The sequence below is a fragment of the Erigeron canadensis genome, chromosome 8 (genome assembly GCF_010389155.1).
Source record: "Erigeron canadensis isolate Cc75 chromosome 8, C_canadensis_v1, whole genome shotgun sequence".
Lineage (NCBI taxonomy): Eukaryota > Viridiplantae > Streptophyta > Magnoliopsida > Asterales > Asteraceae > Erigeron > Erigeron canadensis.
In genome coordinates, this window is record NC_057768.1 from 25,699,932 (window position 1) to 25,722,416 (window position 22,485).

The following is a 22,485-nucleotide window of genomic DNA, read 5'->3' on the forward strand; positions in this document are numbered from 1 at the left end:
TTAAAAAGACTAGTATGTAAATATCATTTGATTTCCAGTATCTACAAAAAGGAATGGCCCAAATTAACTACAATAACTACAATTACAAGTTTTCTGTGGCATATAACCCAAGACTTACAAGGAGCTTATGGTTACAGTTCATGATGATCATGTTTCGCTTGTCATGTCATTCTAGAAGTCATTAAATCTAAGAAGCTAACTAGGGAAGACACAGAAAATGAACATGTTATGGACGGTTTATCAAGATTCATATTTATCATCATCTTCTGGGAGTTCTATTTCATCCTCGTCATCATCTTCTGGGAGTTCTATTTCATCCGCATAATCAAGGGGTCCATCACTATCATAATCAACAGGACCTACAAGTGTATTAGGAAACGGAAATAAAGTAGCATTAGCAAATAAAAAACTATCAGTAACTTGAATAATCAAATGAGCTTCAGGCAGAGCTGAGACGATCCCAGTAAAAAAAATATTATACCTCTGGGAATAGGTGCTGTTGGATTGTTAACAGGCTCTCCATCATCAAGAAGGTATGGAAGTTCCAAAAGATCTAAAAAAGCTTCTGTTTGGGGATTCCGATTATGTCCTGGACACAAAGAAATTAAACAGATTAGTTTCAAAATGAAGACTTCAATTTTAACACCAAAAAATATCAAAGAGGGCATTTGGGTATATCTACCAGAAAGGGAACCATTAGCAACTGTCTGAGAAGAGTTATAACATGGAACTGTACGCACAAACTCAAAAGGTTTTGCCCCTCTATGTTGCAGCTTACGCTTTACCCATTGACGACTTTCTTCCATGTCAACATGACCCCTAAAACCAAAAAAGAGTCACCAACCAGTTTTACACAAATAACTCCAAAGAAATGTCTCAATGGATGTACATACCTAAAATTTGAACGTCTGGCATTCAGAGGAAAAACAGAATTTAGTTTACGAGTTATTGCCAACCACTCTTCATCGTAGTGTATCTCATGTGGGCCAGGCTCCGATTCAACTTCGATAATCTATGAAAATCAGAAAATGAAAAAAGAAATGTCATATATGAAAAGAAATTGATCCACCAGTAGATAAGATAACATGAAAGGATGTGGAACTATACCTGCAAAAAATGTCTTCTCGGGATACACTTATCCAGTGCAAGAAATTTTGTTACAGGACCTCCATCTCCATGTTGAACTAGAGCAGCAAATTTGCAATGTAGGTGAGCAGCGAACCAGTAAGGAGGTTTTAACTTTTCTAGCAACTCAGCAGCAGGTTTGCTTCCCAAAGTTTTTTCCTGAATCTGTACTACTTTAAAATTAAGTTAACGATCACAGTTAACATAGCAAATTACAGTTATATAACAGACTGAAGTTACCTCCTTCTCAAAATAAGGTTTATATTGGACAAGAGCTTCCCAGTTGCCATGGTCAGTGATACCAAGAGGCCAATCATGTGAAACGAAAATATCTATAGGTTCACTAACTTGCATGAGCTTGTGAACATCATACTCTCTCACATGGTATACTGACTTGATCTCGTTGTGGTTATATGGAGGCCTTTCAAAATGTCCTGTTTAAATAAAAAGATTAGCTTTAACTTATTCAACTTTGTTCAGAAGATTTCCTAACAGAGATAAATGAATACAACGAAAATATACAGTGTGAATAGATGTATAAACAAGTTATGGAATGAGCATATAAGTAACCTAAATGATAATCGCGGGACTTGTAAATTCCAGAAAGGCCACCAATACGTATGTTTCCAAACTTCACAACTCCTGCAAATCCCAAGAAGTATATATCAGGGGCAGCCCATCCTCCATAGTATCTAGATTAACAGCTAATATGTTAGTAAAATCATCAATAAAAAATAAAATATCTTAACCAGAAAAGTTATAATGATCATTAACTAAATAAGGTCAGTTGTAACACAAAGAAAGGAATAAAAAAACAACTCACAATTCCCACAGGTAATTAGATGCTTCGTGATTTCCTCCGATGAATATAGTTGGAAACGGTGCTACTTTTTCTCCCGAGTAATACTTCCAGAAAGAATTCATGCTCCTGTATTTAGGTGGTACACTTAAGCTTTCCAAATCGTTCTCATTCCTAACAGCCTGCTCAGAATAATAACAATGATGTTAACTCAAAAATTTCAGTATACAAATGCAAAAATATAAACATCATTGGTTTTAGAACATAATCCACAGATGGTGAGATTTATGTGAAAACCACATCAGATACTACTAAAGAATTCCACTTCTGACAGCTAAAATAAAAACAAGGCTTTGTCAAACGATTTCAAATTGCTAAAATGATCATATTTAAAACAATTTTAGGGTTGAGTAATCCGGAGTTTACAAGTTTTTAAAGAATGCTGAATAGAGAACAAAAACACATGTCAATATTAATTCATAACTGAAGATCTTTAGTGCTCACCTGGAAATCACCACAGCAAATTAGAAGATCAATTTTTGTCCTTTCAACTTCTTGTAAATGCAAAAGAGTTGCATATACATTATCCAAATCCCCATGCATGCATCCTTCAATTGCAATCTTCATTGTTATCTGTTAAGATAAACAGTCATGAATCCATGGAATACAAATTAGAAAGGAAAAAACAAAGCAAACGAAGCTAATTTAAATCATCGTATTCAGATAATAAAATGATTTCTAGATATACTAGAAGTCTAGAACCAAAATCTTAGATATTTTTTATCTCCCTGAATATCATTCCTTTGTACACCAAATCATGAGTACATTACATGTTATATAATCATACAATGATAAAAAAAAATGATCATTTTTCTGCACATATTTGCTGTGTTTTTCAAACGGGGCCCGTTCACCAATTCAACCAGTCCGACTAGTTTCATAAACAGTTCACCGATCCAACAGGTCCGGCTAGTTTGAAGTCCGGTTAACACAGCAAGGTTTTCTCCTTTCTACCAACTCTCTGTCTTCTGCTTATGAGATGCTTGATGTCCCACCACTAGAGTCACCAGCTCTGTTTAGAACCGCTGGTTGGCTGGCTGGAGGCACCTAGGTTGCACCTAGACGGGTACGGCGAAGGGGTACGGGGACAATACGGGAAACGGCAAAAATAAAAAAAACAGGATACGGGGACGGCAAGGATACGACAATAAAATATATAAAAAATAAAAAATATATTAAAGAAAACTCAAAATAGATAGACATTGATGTAAAGTGTAAACTCAAAACATACTACATGTTCTAAAAACTCGATGTGTATGATATTAATTGAGATTTTTTAGCTGTCTATATACATATATACGTCCAAATCCACATGTCGGTTATAGTTTTTGTATGGGTCGGTTCTAATTTAAAGGGTATACAAACACTAAATCTTAAATGGGCTAGGAAACGTCCCCAAATTCCCCCGAAACGTCCCCAAAACCCTTCCCCAGCCGTCCCCCAAATCTGAAACGTCCCCATGCCGAATTCTAGCCGTCCCCATCCCCCAAACGTCGCCAGGACGGGTACCCTGACCAATCAAGCGTCCCCGTGCATCATAGGGAGGCACCATCTCTGTTTATCCCACACAAGACTCATCTTTTAGCCAACCATTGGATCTCTGACCGCTGAAAACCCTAACCCCTCTTTTATTTTGCAATCTGATTTTCAGTGTTTAAGTTTTGGTTATCAATCCTAAACCCCTTAAAGCATGAGTTTTTAAACATGCAAATCAAACATTAAAATATTCAGTCATCGAACTTCACTTTATCAATACTAGTTTGATGTAGGTCACAAAATTGGTGGATGGAACTGGTGAGGGTGGTATGAGAGTGAGGGTGGCTGTGAAGCGTGAACAATGGTGTTCACCGACAACATGTGGTGTGAGGGTGGTAATTGGCAGCAGTATATGATCGCTTACAGCAAACCAGGTAACAAGGAAAAAGAATGGTCAAAAACCAGGTTTTACAGGCTGCCAGTTCATTTGGGCTCGTTTGTCAATGGTCATGCCTGCTTTTTAAAACAGCGTTTGGCACCGGTTTCCAGTTCAAGCAGTCGAACTGGCTGCAGTCCAGTACAGTTCTGAAAACAATGCACGCTTTTTATATGGCATCAAAAAGAGCAGGTCTCATCAACTTATAAGGACCTAGGCACATTCTACAATGCCTGACAACGTCTCAGAGTTGCCCTTCAACAACAAGCAAAATAGCCTCTGAAGCTCAATATTTTGCTAAAAACCAAATAGTTCATATATTGCCTAGCCCGCTGGAGGAACACTGCCTCCATCAACGCGGCTTGCAGGCGGGTTGGAGGTGAGCGGCATAAAAGCCAGGCGAGGCATGGAGGATTTGAACGTTGGAGGGGAGTGTGGGGGAGCGTGGCAGGTGGGGTCCAGCCCACTTTTTGACCGTTGGCAGCCATTTAAAAAAAATAAAAAATTCCCTACCTCTTTATCTATAAATACACTTCTTTTTTAACCAAAAAAATCACCAAACAAAAACATATCTTCACACTTTCATCAAAAAAAACACCACATTACTAAAAAATGGATTCTTCTTCTTTATCTTCTTCATTTTGTGTTCCACCGGAGTTAGACGATTCGTCTACGGGGAGTACTTTTCAGTTTTTTAATCAAGTGTACGCCGAGCTTGAAGATACCGGCACCTCTTCCGACACTCGTAGGTTATCGATCGAGACCGAGAAGAAGCTCACGCGATACTAATGCGTGACTACTTCGTTGAAGACTCAAAGTTTGACGAACCATTTTTTCGTCATCGTTTTCGCATGAGCAAGAGGTTATTTTTGAAGATTGTTGGTGATATTGAAGCTAACTTAAGTTACTTTCAAGAGGGGTACGACGTACGGGGTAAAAAAAGTTGCACCGCTCTTCAAAAGTGCACATCGGCGATCAAGCAACTGTATATGGGTGAACCTTCAGACGCGTATGACGAGTATTTATGTATGGCTGCCAGAACGGGACGCGAGAGCATGGAGTACTTTTGTGATGCGGTCATCAATTTATATCAAAAGGAGTTCTTACGTAGGCCGACATCTCATGACGTTGCTCTCATCACACAAGTTCATGAAGAAAGACACCACATTCCAAGAATGCTTGGTAGTCTTGATTGTACACACATCGAATGGAGGATGTGCCCTAGACACTTAAAAGGGCAATACACGAGGGGTTATCACAAGGTACCTACTATTATGATTGAATATGTTGCTTCTTATGACTTGTTGATTTGGCATTTGTTTTTCGGTCCTGCTGGATCGAACAACGATGTCAACGTTTTGCAGCAGTCGTTTCAAAACGAGCGTAATGGAGCCGCGCCAGACAGTTCATTTAGCGTAAATGGACGTGATTACAAGCGCGGTTACTACCTTACCGATGGAATCTATTCTAGGTGGGTTGCGTTTGTTAAAGCTTACCCGGAAGCAATATCAAAGAGTTTATTACCCAGAAGCAAACCGGGAGTTACAGGACGAGGACGTGCATCATCAGCTCCGATATGATCTCACGGCGCATGTATCGACTTTAGACTTATCATACCTTGACGATCCAGCGATGCAGCCACCATCAGTTGCGAGTTTGATTTAGTTGTCTTCATTATCATGTAGAATTTTAATTTCGGTTTATGTTGTTATGTACTTTTTAATTCATGTTAATGTAATGTTTAGTTTAATTTTAATGAAATATTTAAGTTTTTATTAAAAAAGAAGAAGTTTGATTAAATAAAATGAAAAAGAAAAAAAAATTTGAAAGGGTTGAGAAAGTCATAAATGCCATTAAAAATGGTTAGGAGGGTTGGTTGGGAGGGTTGAAAAGGAAAATTGAGTTGGAGGTATTTGATTGGTGGGATTTGGGAGGGATGAAAAAACTTGAGTCATGACTCCTCTCCCCCTTATACTCTGCACACAAAAATTTGTGGTAGAGTGAAATTTGGCTACTTGACTGCAGCCATGATTGAACCTGCCCTTGAGGATCAGTGTTCCACTCTTGGTTTTAAAAAGCGATAAGCGCACAAAAGCGATTGGGTCAATTTCGGAAGCGCAAAGCGCTAAGCGCAAAAGCGGCGAGCTTGTCGTACGCAAGGCGCACATTTATGAAGAAATTTTATTAATTATTTATATAGTATTTAAAACACATAAAATACCAAAACAACATCAGTAAGATACTCGTTTAAGTCCGGCTTTGATCAAATTTGGTATTTTAAGAGAAATTCTCAAAAGATTGTTGTTCTCGTTGAGGAAAAAGAAAAAAAAGATCAATCTTGTTGAGAAAGAAGAGGTAAGAAAAAAAAATCACTTATTTTTATAAAAAAATCCTCTTGTGTACAAAAAGCTCACGCTTTTTAGCGCTTTTTGGCGCCTAGGCTCACAAAAAAGGCCCAAAGGCGCGCGCTTTCTGTACACCCTGCGCCTTGAGTACCAAAAAGCTCCAAGGCTTGCGCCTAGCGCTTAAGCGCGCCTGAGGCGCGCTTTTTAAAACCAAGGTTCCACTTAAGATGTACAGAATTTAAAGGTGATGACTATCAGATGGGTAAATAGCTAGAGGACAACATGTCCTCAGATCTGGGAAACAAATCTTAAACGAGTTGATGTTAAGAAAAACGTCTAAGATTACTACATTCTTTTATTCCCTTGGACAAATATAGCAGGATTTAGATCCTTTTCAATTATTCTGACAGAAGATTCAGATAACCGCAACCACAATAAAAAGAATACGAAAACCATGTGCACTTTTAAATACCTTATCATACTTACCGTGGAGTATAATGAGCTTAGAAAGTAAATAATTGGTTCCAAACCCTAACAAATAACAAATATTAACTAATAGTGGTGTCTCTAAAGTTCAGTCTAAGGAATGTTTGGCATACTCGGTCAGAAAAGGCCCAGAGAGAAGTCTCACAAGTGGCATGATCATAGCAAATAACACAAACGTGAAAGTTGAGACTTGATAGAAAATATACAGAAAATTAACATACTGGAAACATGAAAGCTGTTTGTTATACAGCTTATAAATTCTAATGTCGGTAGAATAGAATATATGGTAGCTATAAAGCTTTTTGGAACAAACAGGTACTAAACTAAATGCTTGCCATGAACTTTCATACTCTACTTGCTGGATATGAACTTCAAGAGCATATAATTATATGAAATATTTTCTACTTCTTATAAAACCTATATTTCATGATTTGGACATGAAAAATGCCGTATCTAATTGCAAAGAAGGTCGGACAAATTTATAATATCCCTAAAATCCATCATTCTAATCGTCACCTCCTGTCTATTATTCTAATCGCTGTCATCTTTTTCACGTAACCATGTGTGTTTCAACAAACATAGATCAAGAAGGATAATTGACAATGACAATATAATAAAGGCTTCCACTACTTTGGCATCAAAGACTCAAATGGCAGAATTCAACGTTTAACAAAAAGTAACTATTTGGTTACCTTAAAAGGGTTAGTAGGGGGCACTAAAGCGTGCTCGACCCCCTACAACGACCCAACTTCCTATATAAGTTTTCGCTCAAACTCCAAATCCACAAAAGAGTTTTTCCTAACCGGCCCGTCCTAATCAAACAAGTCATCATTGATGATACATATGCAATTAAAAAAAAAATAATAACGAAAGAGAACGATTGCACTTAAACTAAAAATCATATTAAAATCTGAAACCATTTCAGTCCTCAAATCTTTTTTTCAAGAAAGAACTAAATTAATATTCTTTTTTTTAATAACAAACTCACACACACACATACACATAGATACATACAGTTTGTGTTTATATCTTTCTTGCAATGTATCCAACAAAATATACTTACTGAAGTGAAGTAATGGAAAAGAATTAAAACAATGTGTTTAAATAATGGGTTATGAACTTTTTTCATTGAGACATTTTGTCGAACAGTTGTAGGGGGCATGTATATATACATAGTTTACATTATGGGGTTTGCTAAATACAGCCCTTAGGGTTGTGTTTAAGGTACATAAATCGTTTGTACATTTACCATAAAAATCAGGGGCGGCCTTTTAATATGTAAGGTACAAGATTTTTGATGTACGTAGGGCTCTATTTAACATTTCCCTCAAATTTTATATAGAAAAAATAAATTGATAAAAGTAAAAGTATGATAATAATAACAATAAATAATAATAGATACATTCATACCAGAGTTTTACAGTCTCAGTGATCTCACTGAAAAACCTTGAAGTCAGCGAGAGGTCAAAAAGGAGGGTTTTGATTTGTTTCGTGAATAAAGGAGGAAGAAGGAAAGAAAACAATGGTAATTATTGCGTGTCACGAATTCTACGCGTAATTCGCAAGCCCGGGTACAATTTTTCTATTTAATTCCGTTTCTATACTTTCATGTAAAACTCTACCGGCTCGGACTGGAATTCGGGATCGAAATTGGAATCGGGGTTAAACAGGTTGAGTTGGTTAGAATCGGGTGAAAATTCAGTCAATGACTTGGTCGCTTATAAAACTCGGTCAATTTCGTCTGCTTCGGTCAAAAATCGCCCGAAGCGGTCGGATCGGGTTAAAACTCGGATCAACTTTGGTAAAAAAAAATTATGTTCTTTTTTTAAAAAAAAAAAACTAAATTGGTTTAAGATTATGTTTCTAATGAATGAAGTTTAAACTTTGAAATATTATATTAAAATTTTAAAACGGTTATGTTTTAAGTTTAAAATTTATTCCATGTAATTTCAAAAACCATAAGTTTTTGTAAGTCCACCTAACAAGATGTACACGAGATCAAGATATAACAAGATATAAAGTTAGACAATAATAATCTCAAGTTATATCAAGTAACCCGACTGGCAAGTAAAGCGAAACTAGATAGGACTAGTTAGAGTTACGATCCAGATAATGGATAAGAGTAATAAAGTATAATTGCTTGAAACTATATAAATTACTAAATATAATCAAGTATTATGGCAATGAGTCGAGATGTATTTTTCAATGTATTTTATTTATTGTTTATAAACAAAATACAAGAGTTGTTGCGGAACAAAGATAATCACACTTGTGAAAGTATCTAAACAACTCAGAAATACAAATGATCTATGTAACGAGGAATTACTCGTAAGAATACTTAGAGTAATATCACACGTTGCAATTGCCAAAGTTCCAAGCAAAATTGCAAGTGTGAGAAGTCTTATATTTATAGGCAAACATGTCCTGATGACATGGCAATATGCCGTACTAAATATGGTTGGATGGATTCGTGGGACAAATCCATAACATGCTTGTTTAAGGTAAAGTATGTAAGTTTCTTGATGTGACTTGACATACTTTATTCCCAACCTTTTTTGCTAAAACTTTCCCAATCCCAGGTTGATAGTAATTAACCGGGTAAAGGTAGTTAAAGCTGCAAAAAGACTTTCCTCGTAATCAGTGAAAAAGTGTTGTAAGTACTTTTTCACTGAGCCTCTTCAGATTCTACTTCAGGTAAGATCTTCTCTGAGCTCTGCTTCTGAGATGATCTTCTTCCTCAGTCTTCAGTCTTTGACTTCCGTCTGAACGTCTTCAGTGTTGGTTGATTCTGAATCTGAAGTGAAGCTTCAGTGAGCTATATTCTGAATGACTTCAGAATCCTGAGCAAGCTTTCTTCACTGAGCTTCAACTATTTTGAACAAATTATACTTAGTCGATTTTTGACCTAACAGTTTTCTATATAAAAACTTGATCCGGGTTCTCCCCGATTCTGATCCGAGTTTTTAAAAACTCGTGACTCTCCCCCCCCCCCTCACCGATCTGATCTCGAGTTACGAGTTCCCCAACCTTACTTTTAAGTTTTAACTCAACTATTTGTGGGATTTTTTCTTCTCGTTCAATTTGGGTTTGGATCTTTTTATACGTTTAATTTAAGCCTGGATAACTTGACAATATGCAAACTATGCATAATCCAACCCATAATAAGAAAATCATCATCATAGCTTGTCTAAGGTTTTTTTTTTTTTTATTGAGTTATTTGTTAAAATTTGTGTTAATTCGTGTAGCATACCTGAAAAAAATCTAGTATACATACTAGATTTTAAATATGTGTTCAACACTAGACACGAGACTTACGACATTATTAATATTAGATATTAATACATGTAACTCAAAAAAGTTTGTAAGTGTCAATTCAAATGACAAGAATGTTAAGCTAATATAGATAAAACTAATGTAATAAAAGAACATTAGAAGCATATACCCTCCTTCATCATTTGAAATACTTCTTTATAGACGAAATTTGTTGTGGTATTTTTTATCTTTTCATCTTTGTCACATATTAACACATTAAAGCCTCTTCTCGACTTAACTCGAGATACTGCAATATACAATTGTTCGTTTGTGAAAACTGGGCATTGTAGATAGAAACCAATTTAAATAACATTGTAAAATGAATAATTTTAGTTATTTGTTTTTAATTAATTAAATAAAATTATGTAAAAACTAAATGATGACATCATCGAGAGTCAATTTAATTATTAAATCGAGCAATATGATTGGTTAATAAGTCATTAGTTCAACTGTCTTTTAGTATATATAAAGATTAATATTAAAATAAATTTAAAATTAAAATAGTACAATTACTATTAAAATCTTAATTTATATACATTATTAGTTTATATATATATATATAGATATAATAGAACATATTATTAGATATATATTAGCTATTATTTTATCGGATAAATATTAGCTATTATTTTATCGGATAAATATTAGCTATTATTTTATGAGATATATATTACTCCCTCCGTCCCATTAAAGTGTCTTAATTTTAATATTCAAAGTCTTAATTTTTAAACTTTGACTTTAAATATATTTTATTGTGTTATATAAAACTTAATGAAAGTTATATCATTGATAACACTTCTAAAACACAATCAATTCATATAACTTTCATCGAGTATCATCTAACACAAAGAAAATTATATATGGTCAAAGTTGTAAGAGTTAGACTTTGAAAATTCAAAACATGACACTTGTAGTGGGACGGAGGGAGTAGCTATTATTATTTCTTTATTATATTAAAATTATTGGGTAAAACATGTAAATTTGTGATGGAAAATAAAAATGTGTATATTAAAGTCAAAATTGAAAATAAAAGTCAATATTAAGAAATCGAGAGATGTGATTGGTCGATAAGTTATTAGAGCAACTGTGCTTTAGTATAATAAAATATAATACTCATAATGAAATTATTTACAACATACATTAATCAACAATTAAATTAGCTACAATATTCTTTTTTACATCAATTACTATCACAATAATAACCATATGACAAAAATACGCGTACCCGATAGGGAATCTGATACCCGAGCCCGATTTGACCGTTGATCCCGAGTTGACTAGGGAAGGGAACGAGTGTGGAGATGTAACTTAATTACCCGACAAAAATGGGGATTATAAGTGGAAACTGGGTACAGGGATGGGGATTGAGATCCCCGATAATACCCCGTCACATTGCCATCCCTCCACACAAATCGTCAACGCCACAAGCTCCACCGTCGTCGTGGACTTGACCATCGTCTTCACCGCCACTGTCGTTACTGCCACCTTCGCAATAATCATACTGCCACATCATGGAGGCATGAGGCATGTTCTTAGTGCTTTTATAATTGATGTGGTTTAGTAAAATTTGAGATGGTTAATATATAGAATATTTTGTTGTACACAAAAATACATGCATCATATGGTTATATTTCTGGATGTATATGTTTTGTGTATGGTAAAAATGTCTTGTTTACTATAATTACCTCGGGAGTGTTTCGTACAATGGAATAAAAAGGGAAGAAAAAGAATGAAAAAAACTTCTCCTGTTTAGTTGTATCGAAAAATAGAATTGAATATAGAGAAGTGAGAATGATTTCCAGGTTCTATAAATTGTAAAAAATAACTAAGAATGGAAAACAAATTTTTGATGATATTATGTGTTAATTTTAACTATTAACTATTAAAATTTTTATATTTCTATTATATATATATTTTTGTTATATATATATATATTCTTTGTTTGTATCAAACGACATAATTAATTCTTTATCTAAATATTCACTTTTTTTAATATTTTTATTTTCTGTTACATTTTGCTTTTTATTTTGTATGATTCGTTCTTATCATTATCAAACATCATTAAAATGTTAAAATATCATCCCCTTATCCATGAGGTCTTGAATTTAAGCCTTGGGAAGCACATAAAGAAGTCTCTTTATGAGGGCTTGGATTGAGTATACCCATGTTCAAGTCTGAGGGGACAAGGTTTACCCATATTGATCGTCGTGCCTTCAGGCGGATTAGTAGGGGGTTTTCCCCCTTCGGGTATTTGAAATAGACATTTCTACTTCGAAAGAGCTCTCTAACGCGGACCCGGTTAAGACAACGTATGCTAGACCTTCCGCTGTCAAATCGCGACACGAAGTTTTCTACGAAATTCACCTTTAAAAAAAAAAAATCAAACATCCTAAAAGACAAAAAAAAATAATTAAATAGAAAACAATTTTATTGGTGTACAGTAGGAGCATTTCGCGACTGTTCAAGTATTGGTAGTTGCCTTGACAATTTGACATCACTATCACTCGTATTTTTCCCCGGAATACCTTTTTAAGGTTAAAATAACATGTTCTGAAATAAACACCAGAAATAACCAAAAGTGAAAAAGTAAATCTAAGTGAGAGGGAAGGGAGGGAGAAGATGATCGGAAGTGGGAATAAGATGAAACAGTACTCTAATGTCCTCGACAAACCCCTTTCCAAGTCTCGACAAGAGGTCCCCCACCTTCTTCTTCCCTTTTATTTTCATTCTATATCTATATTCCGATCATATTCTACCCAGATCTATTTTAAATTCAATCTATACTTTCTTAATATTACATACCCATGTATCAATTTCATTTCTTTTTCTTAATTATCTGATAAAGTTTTTATCTTTTTATTGTTAATTAATTGATAATTGAATAAATGTGCAGGTGAGTTTGAGTGCATTTGCATATTTGTTTTCAGAGATTGTTCAATACAATCAAACCCAAGTTGATAACATTGGTGAGCTTGAAAGAAGGTACCCCCCCCTTTTTTTTTTTCCTCAAAGCAGCTACATTTTTGTAATTAGCTTTATTTTGATTATTTCTTTGAGTAATATCGCATTTCTGAAATTCGGGTTTTTTTAGATAGAGGGAACATGTAGATTATGATTATTTTCGGAGATAACATAGATGATAATATTTGAATAAGTTTCGGTAAAGAACCTACTCGTCGCAAATGTAAAGCCCCATAAGGATATGCCTGATTAGCTGTGTTCAGGCTAAATACCTTGATATAACTGGCTATTCGATTCTGATTTTTGAGTCTCAATTCTTGATATAACGGGTAAACATAGAGGGATCTGTGTTCAGGCTAAATACCTTGGGAGAGCGGATGTATGTGGCCCAACGGGTATTCTTGTGGACGTTTATGGACTCTTCCCTGGTTACCCATGATCTTTACCTAGGGAGGTTTGTTTGCACCTTGGTGTCTTCTACAACCTTTGGGCCACCTTGAGATGGTATGTTTGAGTCTCAACGGTTGCCTACAAAATGCATCCAACAACAATCCCTACGAGATGCCTTTTAACTATGACGTAGAATGTGCTACATCAATCCTGCAGAAAGGATCATGTTTACATCTGTGTATTTTACTATCTGTATGTATATAATGTAAGTATACATATATAATATTAAAGGGACCCGAAACCATAGAGTACACCATTACATGATAATAATAGAATGTGTTCAGCTCGTAGCACACCAATGCTACACGCCTACACATACTCAAGTTGGGCCAATAATATCATACACATCCTACTTCCTACATATAAGATCTAGCCGATGCCCAAACGGGCTTAATCAAGATATCTGATAAGATCCTCCGAACTACTCAATGGGAGTCTCATAAGAATTTCCAACCACCATCTTGTAGTTGCAAGAATCAGGAATAGGTTTCCAGGCCTATATCCCTTTGTCCCCTTTTTATGAGTGTGTGATCTTGTACTATTAACTTTCTTTTATCTGATGCTTTATAGTCTTATATGATCAGATTGGAGGATGCTGGCTATGCTGTTGGTGCACGTGTTCTTGAGCTACTTTGCCACAGGGAGAAGGTACAATTGTGTTGGTGGAACATTGAGTGACATGCAAAATATATTAATGTCTGCGTTGTTTTTATATCAAGGGGCAAAAAGTCGCTTGAATTTTCCTTACAAAGTAATTATATCTTATACAAATATTATGTAAATAAACCCTGGATGCTAGTGGGTAGTAAATAGTAATATTATCATAATAGCATATGATAACTGTATTTAGCACAATTTTCATATTCTCCTGGGTAAATTCATCTTGCGCTTCTTTTTTCCTCTCACGTTGCAGGGTAATAGAAGAGAGACACGATTGTTGGGCATCCTGTCTTTCATACACAGTACAGTATGGAAGGTTTTATTTGGAAAGGTTAGTTGTACTATTCTATAAGGTTTCCTTTTTATTGTTTTATTAAATTCCTTAGAGACAGTTGTATGGAAATGGAACCGATCTTCAAGTTATGCTTTTTGAATGGGAGATGATTCGTATACGACACATATTGCTTCATACACGGACATTGTATGCTGTTGCGTATCAAGTAATATATGTAATCATAGAACCACCGTATGTAGTAATTTCACAATTCAACTGAAATCCTATGAAAGACAATAATACATACTTATGTTAATGTTCTTGAATTTATTATTACATATGATTGCTTCTGCTTTGACATTCATTAATAATTGGTTTTACATTTAGGTAGCTGACTCTCTAGAGAAAGGCACTGAACACGAAGATGAATATATGATCAGTGAGAAGGAGCTCTTAGTCAATAGGTAAGTGTTCCTTTTTAGCAGATTTTATATTTAAGCATTCCTAATATCAACGTGTTCTTTCTGAATTATTCTAGATTTATATCTGTACCGAAGGACATGGGAACCTTCAATTGTGGTGCTTTTGTTGCTGGGATAGTAAGGGTAAGTGACTAATTATTAAATCACGAATAGTTTTACCAAGCTACGTGCCTTGTAACTGACTTTCTTTTACTTTCCTATTTGAAGGGAGTTTTAGATAATGCAGGCTTCCCAGCTGTAGTTACTGCTCATTTTGTTCCTGTGGACGGTCAACAACGACCTCGTACTACCATTTTGATCAAATTTGCGGAAGAGGTATATAAACACTGTTCTATGTTTGTGATTATATCTCGTGCATTGTATTGAAGGGAACACATACTCGCATTGTCCTCAGATGTTCTGGAAGTCATACATTATATTTTCATTTTTACTTAACAAATCACTGACTTTTTGAACCCTTTTAATTGGCTTTTTGGAGCAGGTCCTACGAAGAGAGGCAAGATTAGGATGATTATGAGTGTACGACTGTACGTTGTTTCAGTTTGATATTCAAGTATGCTCGCTGATTGAAAAGTTGAAGTTCAAACAAGAAAGTAGAGATGGGTTAAGCATGAAACTTTATGTGGCCTCTATTCATGACAAAATAACTCTGTTATTTTTGCTGGATTTAATGTGCTTTCTTTAAAATCTTGTGAGGCCATTTGTGTGAAGGCTAAGTTGTATGGGATTATGAGAAACAATAAGCTAAGCAACATAGTGAAACGATAGGTTAAGCAAGATAGTGTGGGAGTTCAAAACAGCAACAATGAGAATTTGTAGTTGTCCATGTGTTCTATAATTGTTTACTCGAATAGAAACAAACCTTCGAAGTGAGATTTTTATTTCTTGTTCCCTTCTGAGTGGTGTAACTTTTCAAGCAATAGTAAAAATGTGACAAGACTTCTTGATCAATGACCAGAAATATACAAAAAGGGGTAGATTTGGTGACTTGGTTCCTTTATACAGATCAATCTGAAGTCATGACCGGGCAGGTTAGGGTACATTCACCAAAGAGTGGATGGTTTTTACAGTTTGATTTTGTGACCAGGCTGTCGGATCAACCCAGATCCCGCCAGCAAGAGCTTTTGTGTGGGACTCAAACATAGTGGATTTAGTCAGCTATAGATGTGGTTATAAAGCAAGAAATTAGCAAAATAATAATTTTGCAAAAACAGAGATACATTATATCCAATGAGATTTAGTCCAACATAAAGTTCTATTGTGTGAATTTTGCTATAATAATTGTTAGTTTCCATAAGATATATCAGTTACTATAATTAGTCACAAGTCACGACTCACAAGTACAAGGGAATAATCACTCCTTTATGAGGTAGAGCTCTAAGACTCATAATAGCTATTACAAAGCAGACAACGAAGAGATGCAGCATGCGTTGTCGCGTTTTTGTATGCTCCTACAATGCTTATCGGCTATGACAAATGCCATTTCATGAGAATCACGTTCAAGGACTATACCTAAAGAAGAAAAGTTGACTAATGTATGGTAAAAATAAACAAAGCACAATCTGTTCTTCCAAACAAGAAAAATATATGCTATTGCTCAATTAACAAGATTTTCAAGTCACCTTTTCTGGTGTACAAAAACAAGGCAACTCTAACAAATATTTCACATGTTTAAAAAGAATTTGACCAAATATCAGAAGGCAATGGCACCTCTGACCCAACCACCATATAGTCAAAAGAATAACCATTCACATAAAACAACTTGAAACCAATATCATTCTTTCATCTCTTTCGCAACTGCTTCTAAAAAGGGCAGAGCTGCTTTTGGTCATAGCTTTTCGAAACTGATGAATGTGCCAACTTGAATAATAATATTACATTATCACTGTCACAAAAAAGTAAGAAAACTTGTGAGCATGTCATGTCGTTGATGTACTTCGGGAAATAAGTCAACCATGGCGCTGACAGTAGAACTTGCAGTAAAACTCTTAAGCAAAATTGTGCGTCATTAGTCCATTTCTTGTTATATTTCAACAAAATAGATAAAGAATATAAATAAATAAACAAAATTAGAGTCATGATCTTTTGGTTGCATCTATGGGAACAAAAAACTTAAGACAGCTTACAAAATTGAATCTCTTAAACATGTCAATCACATCCTATCCTAATTTCCATCCGTAAAGGTGGCAGGATGAACCTTTTCGGATCACTTACAGTACATGGCTCTACGAAGGAAGGGCTTGGCTTAGATTTTCAATATGATTCATAGATCCTTAATATCGCAAAAATGAATAACTAAACTGAATATCAGATTCACATTTTGCTCAAGGGGTGTTGATTTGCATTTTAGAACTAATTATTTGATTATTGCAAGTTGAAGATGCAATAATGAATTTTTGATGATTGGTTTGGACATGCCAACTTCAATTTAAATAATATGATAGTACAGTCACAGAATCAGTTTCACACCGGCTGCTATAAAGTTGACTACCTGAGGAAAGACTAACATTAACTTTATAATCTTTCCTTCAAAATACATAAAAAACTATATTCAAAACTCAACTTTCACAAAGTGTGTCCCCTTTTTTCCACAATGTTATTTTTGGTCATCTTATGTATTAATTCCTATTAAAACCCAGAAAGTCTCTAACGTTCATTATTATAAGTTTCAAACACCAAAACCACTATCTTCTACGGAGTATCACCCTATTGATTGCAGATAATAATCCGGCCTGGTAGTTAGGTGTCCTGATATCCTCACAGGAGGTCTTAGGCTCAAACCTCCCTAGATAAACATCTTGGGGGTAGCAAGAGGAAGTGTTTGAAAACGGTCACACGGATACCCAGCTAAGCCCTGAACATCTAAGTTAAGGACTTGCCATCCCCAAGTAACCTGAACTGAAAAAACATCCTACGTTTCTCCATTTAGTCGTTTACTTCACTTCTACAATTCACATAATCACATCCAGACACCCCCTGAACCTGATTTGCATTCCCAATCAAGAAAAGCCACCCAGCATAACCATCATGTGACAATTCTATTTACAGGGATCTAATGGATTATGGTATCAATGAAAGGTAAGTACGTTCAATTTAAACCAAGTGTTGGTGCCTAAACAAAAATCACAAAAGACTAGAAGTAGATATATCGAGATATAGAGCCGCAGTGAAAAAAATGTGGTACAACGTACTTATCCAAAAGTTGGTGACAATTGATATAGTAAAAGAAAAACTTTCTTGCCCATTGGAAGATAGGGGAAAGGAAAAACGTTGAATAAGTGACTAACAAAATCAAAGCTTCTTTTATTTAAGTATAATATTTGATTTTAATGAAAGGGTGGCTCTTTTTCTTTTTTCTTAATAAGCACTCACTTTTAGATAGCGAAATTATAATGATATACATCAATACAAAGCTGTCAAGTCTCGGATTTGTAAAGTACAGAGCAATCCAAGTCTCAATTTTGTTAAATACATTCATCATATGTCATGCAACTAGTGGTATTGACAATCCAGATATGTTGAAAGATTCAAATGCCAAAACAAAAAAAAAAAAAAAAAAAAAAAAAGATACTCAAATTAAAGCAAAAAACTTACTTAATCTATAAGTTCAAAAAGAAAAGTTAATTATTTGGCTTTTCGTTGTTTTCTACCTAGTTTTGTGGCTATTTCATAGCTGTTTGCCTGTTTCTGTGCTTTCTAAAGTCTTTCTAGGTTAATAAGAGAACTCTGGTCACAGAGAAACTTGAAAGTTACTTGCTTTCTAAAAGTAAACTAAACTGCCTTCAGATGACCTCCCCTTGTGTCATTTCTTCCTTGCCAGCATGAGGTGTCAGATCAACTCTTTCTATTTATGTACTGACATTTGAGTTATATCTCTCATTCTCTCCTTTTAATCAAAAGCAGTATCTCTATTAAACTTAGACGGTGTCAAAAACTGTTAGCCTAAAATTGTCTAGGATTTGGTCACTCATTTCCCCTCATATTTTATTTTCCTAAATCATCATTCTTTCAGACAAACATTTGTATACTCATGGCCACATCAATGCTGTTTAATCAATTCGATGGATGGGTAGTCAGTAAGCATATGTAAATAGAGAAGAAACATGAATGTTAAATGACGCTTTTATCTATAGGGTCAACTATATATTAAGCTTGAGCAATACCTCTTTCCGGCTGTTGTTTGAAGAAGGTCACATGCATTGGCATTTACTCGATAGGGAGAACAGCATCGAGGTTCTTCTGAAGCAACCAGCCTCTAGGATAACTAAGATCATGAGCTTCCAAATGAAGATGCCAGTTCATAATTTTAGAACATCCAAATGGAGTAGCTTCCATTTGACTCTCATCTTCTACCAATTGTTCAATAAAAGTGGTCTCCTGAAATGTCATAGTACCAGTATACCACATTGACATTTAATATCGTTTTTAAACCGACTCCCTAGCAAAAAAGATTAATCAAGAGGTAAAAAGGAATGACTGATGCATACCTGAAATCCCTCCTTAATGGTGTCTAATTGACGAATCAAGGCTGAGGTGGGTTTTTTCCATCTCTTTGGGTCCCACAGAATGGTGCTGTTGAATGCAAATCCAGACATGTCAACATGAAATCTTCGAAGCCTTTTACTCTTTTCATTTGTATGCCACCCAATCACTTGACTTCCATTGCATACAGGACCTTCTAAAGTTGCCTTGTTTTTGCTTTGTGCAAGCATTGCTACTGGCCAAGTGCCAAAACGGCTGCAATCAGTAGAGTAAACAAAAGAACTTTAAAGTTTAGCAAAGGATGGAGTGATGGAATGAAAGCGCATGCAAATTCCTTTCAACATATCCTGTAAAAGTTTTTGCTGAGCAAGCTAAAAAAATTCCTTCAAAAGCTTACACTTCGTAAAAAAACCCAACAAAATCTACCAAAAGATGCCATCCAGTATGTACTCTCAAAGTTTTGGTGGAAGATAATAAAAAAAATATATATAAAAAAAAAAAGCATTAGTTACGCACTTAACCTAGTGAAATCTTTAACATATGAGCACTATCGTAGTGCATACTCTCTTATGCACTTAAACATGCATGCCAGTCTGTCTTATTTTTTTTATTGTTCATGCACATTTGATAAAATTCATTGAATATGTATAGTTCTTACACTGCCTTGATAGAGATATATGGGATTATATATTTTAATGTACCTATGGGTTATTATCTTTTAAGAAGCTACTTTTAGGAGATACGTGCGGTGCTTACGAACTGTTTGTGACTTTCAGCTTATATTAGGGAGAAAGTTATGCTTTTTTCCATACAAAATGCTTGCCATTTTAATAGCCTACTTTAGAGAGAAAACTATGCATTCTATAGGCACCATATTTATTTCAAACGTAAAATAGCAGTTTAAATATCCAATCCCAAACACCCCCATGATAGAATAATACATACTTACACATATTACCAACAAAAGTAATCAGTAACTGCAGAAAACATATACCAGTTTTTTCGCAAGCATATCAACATTCAGTATCATAATCACTCAGACACGTAAACACACAATCACAGTATAACAATGCGGGAAAGAAAACAAAAGAATAAACAAAATGATAAGATCATAAGAAAAACGAAAGTACCTGATATTTCTCAAAGACTCAAACAACTCAAGCGAATAAATATTATCGTCGTCTGCAAAATACACAATCCCATCAAGCTTATGATGTTCAATATGTTCAAGTGCTCTATTCCGCTGATGAACACCTCTATCCTTAATATCCGTAACATTCTTACTACAAACCAAATGCCGATACATAATCCCCATTCCCCTAAGTATATCCGCAGTCTCACTTGTCTCCACATTCATCTCCACAACAATCCAAAGAATTGGTGGCGGCACAAGCCTTAACACCTGCCCTAATCTATTCAAATAAAACGCTTGCAACGCTCTACCATAAGTCGGTGTCACAACAATCACTTGTTTCTTATCAACATCATAATCAAACCTTTCCTTCAAATTCACATTCACATTCAAATTCACATTATCTAATTTCTCAACCTTATCACTAACAACATGATCAATATCTTGCTTAACATCTAAAACCGGACCACGTTTAATTTCGAAAGAAAAATCACGACTTTGAACATTTTGTTCAAGTTCACCAAAAGGGGCTAAACCTAACAAAAAACCCACCAAGAAAAACAAGAAATAACCGAAAACCGACTTACGCCAAGTACGAAAAAGACCAACTTTTTTAGGATTAGTACTATGTTTTTCGGCTCCTATAAATCTACGAACACCTACACCAAAATCTGATAAAGGGGAAGCAAATCTAGTAGTGGGGTTAAGTTTAGTATGAGAATTAGGTGAAAAAGGACTTGTATTACCTCCATTTCTGTAAGGAGAAAGTGTTCTTCTAATCGAAGCCATCGATCATCAAGAAAATCTTTATTATATATGTATATATGTTGTATGTATATATTGTTGACTATAATTATATAATTGTTAGTTGAATGTTTAAAAGGGTTTGTGTTGGATCTGAAGATTGAAAATGGGAGAAGAAGAAGAACAAGGAACCAGGTTGTAAACTGGAAATGGAAGCGCGTTTATTGGTAATTTTTGGAGTGAATCATTGTCGAGAAGACATCACCAATTTTGGTTGGACTTATTTATATTTGTTTTTGTTTTACTGTATTATTATTATTGGATAGAGATTATTAATAGTATTTGTTTTTGTTTTACTGTATTATAATGGTCCAGATCAACTTTACTTATAAATTGGATATTAACTTTAGAGGGTATCAATTCATTATTATTATCTTTTTAAATCATGTATATGTTTGAGATATTGAAGCTTTTGAGCTAATAATGTTTAACTTAGAAAAATTAATTACATAATATTTGTCTTCAATGCATTTTTTAAATAACATAGATAACCAACAATAAAATATATGTTATGTTATGGGGTTGGTTATTGTAAAACGAATTGAATATTAAAATAAAATAAATATGGCAAAATATTGATGCATGAATATTCACGAATCACAAGTATATACATTAATATACACGATAATTTTCAGTGAAGAAAAATTTATAATTTTATTTGTCTTACATCAATATTTATTTATTTTAACTAGAATTTATATGTTGTTATTGTATTTAGTGGGTATTTGACAATATGAAGTATTTAGATGAAGAAATGGTTATCTACTACACTACTATAAAAACATAGTTTTAGGTTAGCTTTTATATATATATATTTCTTTTTCAAAACACAGTTTTAAAAACATAAAATTTATTTTAAAAATATAAAATTTTTATTATAAATGCAACATCATGAAAAAAGAAGCCCATTCACCATAGAAAAAGAATTGTATTACATTGGGGTTCATGGGCTGGTAAATGTATATCCTTTCCCATATTTTATGCTCTAAAGAGAATAACATTTAACTACAGTTTCATATACTTGAGACTACAGCGCTCAAAAACATAAATGCTAAAACTGAATTATTATAATTTATAACCATAAGTTCAAATCATTACATATTTTGTGCCATAGCATAAAACTTGACTTGAAAGAGTTGAAGCTCGATAAAGATTTTACCTATTTGTGGATCTAGATTAAACCTTAACATTACTAATTGGT

The 22,485-nt window shown here is 34.5% G+C and overlaps 3 protein-coding genes across 5 annotated transcripts; 1 reads left to right on the forward strand and 2 right to left on the reverse strand.

Moving 5' to 3' along the window:
- LOC122579133 (lariat debranching enzyme) lies at positions 1 to 8,278 on the reverse strand. 3 transcript variants are annotated; one of them, XM_043751241.1, is made up of 11 exons: positions 8,138 to 8,278; positions 7,420 to 7,539; positions 2,429 to 2,557; positions 1,949 to 2,106; positions 1,696 to 1,817; positions 1,366 to 1,559; positions 1,108 to 1,290; positions 894 to 1,012; positions 683 to 819; positions 482 to 589; positions 1 to 359 (listed from the first exon to the last, which is right to left on the reverse strand). In XM_043751241.1, the coding sequence occupies exons 3-11, from the start codon at positions 2,549 to 2,551 to the stop codon at positions 241 to 243; spliced, it is 1,263 nt and encodes a 420-aa protein (XP_043607176.1). In that variant the 5' UTR covers positions 2,552 to 2,557; positions 7,420 to 7,539; positions 8,138 to 8,278; the 3' UTR covers positions 1 to 240. The 3 variants fall into 3 exon arrangements, with proteins under 3 accessions (XP_043607176.1, XP_043607175.1, XP_043607177.1); XM_043751240.1 differs by lacking the exon at positions 7,420 to 7,539; XM_043751242.1 differs by lacking the exons at positions 7,420 to 7,539; positions 8,138 to 8,278 and adding an exon at positions 7,791 to 7,807.
- Positions 8,279 to 12,527: 4,249 nt separating this feature from the next.
- On the forward strand, positions 12,528 to 15,747 carry LOC122578642 (trafficking protein particle complex subunit 5). The gene is made up of 8 exons (XM_043750648.1): positions 12,528 to 12,733; positions 12,933 to 13,021; positions 14,035 to 14,098; positions 14,364 to 14,441; positions 14,772 to 14,848; positions 14,923 to 14,989; positions 15,074 to 15,181; positions 15,348 to 15,747. The coding sequence occupies exons 1-8, from the start codon at positions 12,659 to 12,661 to the stop codon at positions 15,375 to 15,377; spliced, it is 588 nt and encodes a 195-aa protein (XP_043606583.1). The 5' UTR covers positions 12,528 to 12,658; the 3' UTR covers positions 15,378 to 15,747.
- Positions 15,748 to 16,434: 687 nt separating this feature from the next.
- Positions 16,435 to 21,480, reverse strand: LOC122578325 (probable beta-1,4-xylosyltransferase IRX9H). The gene is made up of 4 exons (XM_043750263.1): positions 20,479 to 21,480; positions 19,354 to 19,603; positions 19,030 to 19,243; positions 16,435 to 16,751 (listed from the first exon to the last, which is right to left on the reverse strand). The coding sequence occupies exons 1-3, from the start codon at positions 21,267 to 21,269 to the stop codon at positions 19,073 to 19,075; spliced, it is 1,212 nt and encodes a 403-aa protein (XP_043606198.1). The 5' UTR covers positions 21,270 to 21,480; the 3' UTR covers positions 16,435 to 16,751; positions 19,030 to 19,072.
- Positions 21,481 to 22,485: the final 1,005 nt, after the last annotated feature.

Bases quoted from the DNA above. Each gene is read 5' to 3' on its own strand.
- LOC122579133 (XM_043751240.1), bottom strand. From the start codon at position 2,551: ATGAAGATTGCAATTGAAGGATGCATGCATGGGGATTTGGATAATGTA. The intron at 1,818-1,948 runs GTGAGTTGTTTT...CTGTTAATCTAG, and splicing joins TCTAATTACCTGTGGGAATT to ATACTATGGAGGATGGGCTG. The intron at 1,013-1,107 runs GTATAGTTCCAC...TGATTTTCATAG, and splicing joins CGAGAAGACATTTTTTGCAG to ATTATCGAAGTTGAATCGGA.
- LOC122578642 (XM_043750648.1), top strand. From the start codon at position 12,659: ATGATCGGAAGTGGGAATAAGATGAAACAGTACTCTAATGTCCTCGAC. The intron at 12,734-12,932 runs GTCCCCCACCTT...ATAAATGTGCAG, and splicing joins TTTCCAAGTCTCGACAAGAG to GTGAGTTTGAGTGCATTTGC. The intron at 14,990-15,073 runs GTAAGTGACTAA...TCCTATTTGAAG, and splicing joins TTGTTGCTGGGATAGTAAGG to GGAGTTTTAGATAATGCAGG.
- LOC122578325 (XM_043750263.1), bottom strand. From the start codon at position 21,269: ATGGCTTCGATTAGAAGAACACTTTCTCCTTACAGAAATGGAGGTAAT. The intron at 19,604-20,478 runs GTACTTTCGTTT...TACTGATTGCAG, and splicing joins GAGTCTTTGAGAAATATCAG to CCGTTTTGGCACTTGGCCAG. The intron at 19,244-19,353 runs GTATGCATCAGT...ATGACATTTCAG, and splicing joins CCATTAAGGAGGGATTTCAG to GAGACCACTTTTATTGAACA.